General features: G+C 43.1%; 1 protein-coding gene across 1 annotated transcript in view; it reads right to left on the bottom strand.

Annotated features, from left to right (window-relative positions):
• Positions 1-3,459, bottom strand: part of LRRFIP1 (leucine rich repeat (in FLII) interacting protein 1) — a gene marked incomplete at its 5' end in the record, with an annotated part of 61,413 nt that extends 57,954 nt beyond the window's left edge. Inside the window, 2 exons of the mRNA XM_009866359.1 lie at positions 2,781-2,867; positions 3,436-3,459. Of these exons, the coding sequence (XP_009864661.1) occupies positions 2,781-2,867; positions 3,436-3,459 (111 nt within the window). The remainder of the gene's footprint in view (positions 1-2,780; positions 2,868-3,435) is intronic.
• Between the last annotated feature and the right edge of the window lie 402 nt (positions 3,460-3,861).

Here is a 3,861-nt window from a genome sequence, read left to right as displayed (position 1 = left end):
TGCTGACAATTTTGTGGTTTACATGGTATGATTCCTGCCAGAAGAAGAACTCCGTATGATACTGTGTAGTCTTTACCATTTACCTGGCAGCTTTACTACACAGCTGTGACTAATCTTTGGTGCAATTCTTCATGTATGGGTGGCTTCCAGAACCAGCACAGGGTTTCTAATGAAGCTGCTGCTCATTCTACCTACAGAAACATTCCTACGAGAATAAAACCCCCAGGTACCTGGTGATATTTCTTTCGTAACGGCAAGCAAAACACTAGCTAAATGTTTTGTGTATGTAGACCCATGATGCAGAAGTCACACAATTATTTCTTAAACAAGAAAGATGGAAGCACAGGATTAACAAATGCCATTAATACTCAAAGTTGAGAACGAGAGGAGCCAATTTCCACTCCAAATCCAAATCATTAAACACCTTGTTTTACTTCCAACGAGAGCTATACTGCCATGGTTATTGCTTGTAATGGCAGCATCTGAAATCTTTTAACTCAGACCAACAATGTAAATATACTCTTAAATAATCCATGCTCCACAAGAAGCCTGTAAGGGCTTGCACACCACTTTAAGCATGAACAAGTATACACACGTGCAATAAATTTATTTATTGCTTTTTAACTTCCCATAACTGGCTCTGAAAAGCCTTCTGAAATAGTAAAACAAGTGCTTTAAGTTCTGGTTTTTCAACACGGTATTAGTGGGAATGTGCTATTTATTTCTCTGAAAAGTTTGTGAAAGAAAACGAAGATGGCAGATAACAAGCTGTACAGACACCAGTAACACAGCGCGTTCTCCTCTAAGGAAGGGGTAGGTGTCAATTCTCTTGTGCTGATTGCTGCTTAGAATTTTCTATATTTATCTTTTCTTTTATTGTATCTGCAAGACACTCGTAGCAATGGAAAACTTCCTGCAGCCATCCTTACACTAGCTCTACCTTGCATCTGTGGGCTGAGATTAAGCTGTTTCAAAACTTTACAGAGTATAAAAGTTTACAAAATAAATGTGTAGTCACATTACATTATTTATGCCAGTGAACTACAAAACCGATTGTAGTGGCTATCTGGCTTAGCTTTCCCTGAATTTGATATTTCAGAGCAGCATCCTGTACTATTCGATTTCTACTTGTATAAAGAAGTTTCCAACAGATTTTCAGATCTCTAGCTCTTCAGTTATTAACTGCAGGATCACACACGCAAGCTTTAGTTTTCACACCAAAATTTCAATTTACTAGCACACCCTTTGCACCATTAGCTTTTAATCCTCCAGAGGGGTCATCAGCTCCATTAAAGCTATCTGCAAATTAGATGGTGACACCACTGTCAGGTGCCATGACACCCATATTTACTCTGCTGCCCAAACAAAACACCCAGTGTTGTTTACCATGACCTTCCAAAGGCTGCTCGGCGGCACGTCCCATCGCTCAGGCTGTAGGCACAGCAGGCGGCTTGACAGTACCAACACTTATCTGCAGTCGAGGCCTTCTGACCGTGATCCAGGCAAAGAACATCCTTCAAAAAGCAGCAGCTCTAGCAGAAAAAGGCTCCTCTCTTCTGCAAGCACTGTGCTTGCCACAACGCTCCCCTGCAGCTCTTACTCCTGGTGCGTTTGCAGGTACATCTCAGCCTGCCACGGCTACAGGCTGTTAAGACACATCCAGACATGCCTCAACTAGACAAGATGCTCCAGTGCAAAGCTGAGCACGGGCAAACTGCCCCAAGTGCTTCTTTTGCAGGCTGCATCAACACTAGCCTGTTATCACATAAATTTCACTGTATAAAAGCTCAGCTGAATCCTTCTCTGCACCCTAAAGCACAGGTGTACATTTATTCTTACTACACATTCCCACACTCTGCCCCCAAACTCCTTACTTATTCCCTTTCCTTCAAAATCTATTTGAAAAAGCTGAATTATGAGTATTGTGGGCCCTGTTACGTTTACTCTGCACACACATCAACACGGATTCTGGTTCCGTCCATCTGTGCCAACCCATGCTTGCAGCCCCACTCCAACAGTGCTGGTTTAGCTTCACATTTAGCTTCTAACCTTCAAAATAAACACCCGTTTTCAGTTTCCTGAAGCGGAGTGACATTTAGTACAGCTCCCACTTGCCAAACACAGCAGGAGTAGGACGCTACCAAAATGGTGTTTAAGATCATTCCTGCACTGGAGGCCCACGACCTCCCGCACACTGACAAGCAGAGGCACGGTAAGTTTGCCAGCGGAACTAAACAACCAGCTCTTCCAGAATTTGGAAGAGACTACACCAGTCATTTAATCCAAACACCTTGGAAAAGGCAACGTTTTGCTAAGTTCGGTTTCTGTCATTACTTCTGCCAACAGCAGACCTTCATTTTTACAAAACGATGGAGACCACAATGCCAAGCTTCACAGCAACAGAGCAAAAATAACAGACAGAGTTATACAAAAGCCAGGAGTCTTCCACATTCATTAGATCTCCCACAAAGTGATAAGAATCCACCCCCCCAATGCACACACAAACAAGCTGCATATTTCAAAGTTTAATATTAAACAATGATTACTCACTAACCACCAGTATTTTCTGTGAATAATTAGACTGGTTTCACCAAGATAAAATTCTTGCCGCAATCCATATTTTTTCCAGGCTATTTTATTTGCTATTCTGTGACCAACACTACCTCCAAGCAAATTATTACCGTTTCAGCAAAATACAGATCAATACTTTGTTCCAAGATCTCGGTTATATTCAGGAAAGCAGATGATCAAAACACACTCCCCAAAAGCCTTGACCGTACCTCCTTCTGCTGCCTCTCCAGTTCCTTCATCCGGATCTCCCGTGCCTCTGCCCGCGCTGCTCGTTTCGCCGCGAGCCTCGCTTCAGCCTGCAAACAGGAACACAGCAATGAAAAAGCCGGACAATTCGACGTGAAACACTCTCGTTAAGGAGGGCACGAAATAAGACTTGGTGAGGCGGTAAACACATCCGTAGGAGTTAATTCCCTATTGCAAGTAATGGCCCTGCCTTCCATAACTTGTTATGCTTCACGGGCGGGTAAAATACACCCTCGTGTAGCACTTGTGTTTTAAAGGGCTCTGCCTTTCTTTAATTACTACTTGTGTGGATGGAGAGGAAATAGCAAGATTTGTTTAAGAAAGGCAGGTTTTCCTCTTCTCCCCCGCCATGGTGCAGATTATATTTTATTGATGAATTAATTGGACCAACAGCAAACCCATTACGTGCCGTTTTTCCTAACCGCTGACACGGTGCACACACACGGACACAGCAGGAAGGTAAACACAGCTGTTCGGCACCACTACGCACAACCGAGGCTGAAACGACGGAGGATAGGGAGTAGGGAACCTGAGAAAAAGCACTCAGTCAATTAAAGTCTCCAGACACCTGTATTCAAGTCCAAACCTCTCTAGAGTGGAAATCTGCCAAAAATGGGCCTCTCGGGAGATCTGAGGTACTTCCTCGTTTCAGCCCAACTGAAGTGCTGGAACATGTTATACAGTAATCTTTTTTTAATATTCTGCTTTTCATCCCAGGCAAAGTGAGTTAGTTTTATAGAGAAAAACATAAAATTAGCTCAGGCTTAGTACAGCACGACTGCAGTTTGGCCAGTGTAATTCAGAGCAGCTTTGCGGGGAGCGAAAGGCATCGCTCAGCCAGCCGCCCTGGTGTTACACCCAACTCCTCCGCTTCTGAAACCTTTCCACTGTAAGTACAGCATCCAATTGAACAGGAAAAACTGCAGTAATATCAAGGTCAAGTACACAAAAAAAAAAATCAAAATGCTGGCACTTCTGAACAGAAGGAAAACCAGAAAAAAAAAAAAGTGTAATTTCTTTTCCCTTCTACGGGAATATTTGCCA

The sequence above is a fragment of the Apaloderma vittatum genome, unplaced genomic scaffold, assembly GCF_000703405.1.
Source record: "Apaloderma vittatum isolate BGI_N311 unplaced genomic scaffold, ASM70340v1 scaffold20423, whole genome shotgun sequence".
Taxonomy (NCBI): Eukaryota; Metazoa; Chordata; class Aves; order Trogoniformes; family Trogonidae; genus Apaloderma; species Apaloderma vittatum.
The sequence above is the reverse complement of the archived record's forward strand: the minus strand, read 5'-3'. Positions and strand labels throughout refer to the sequence as shown.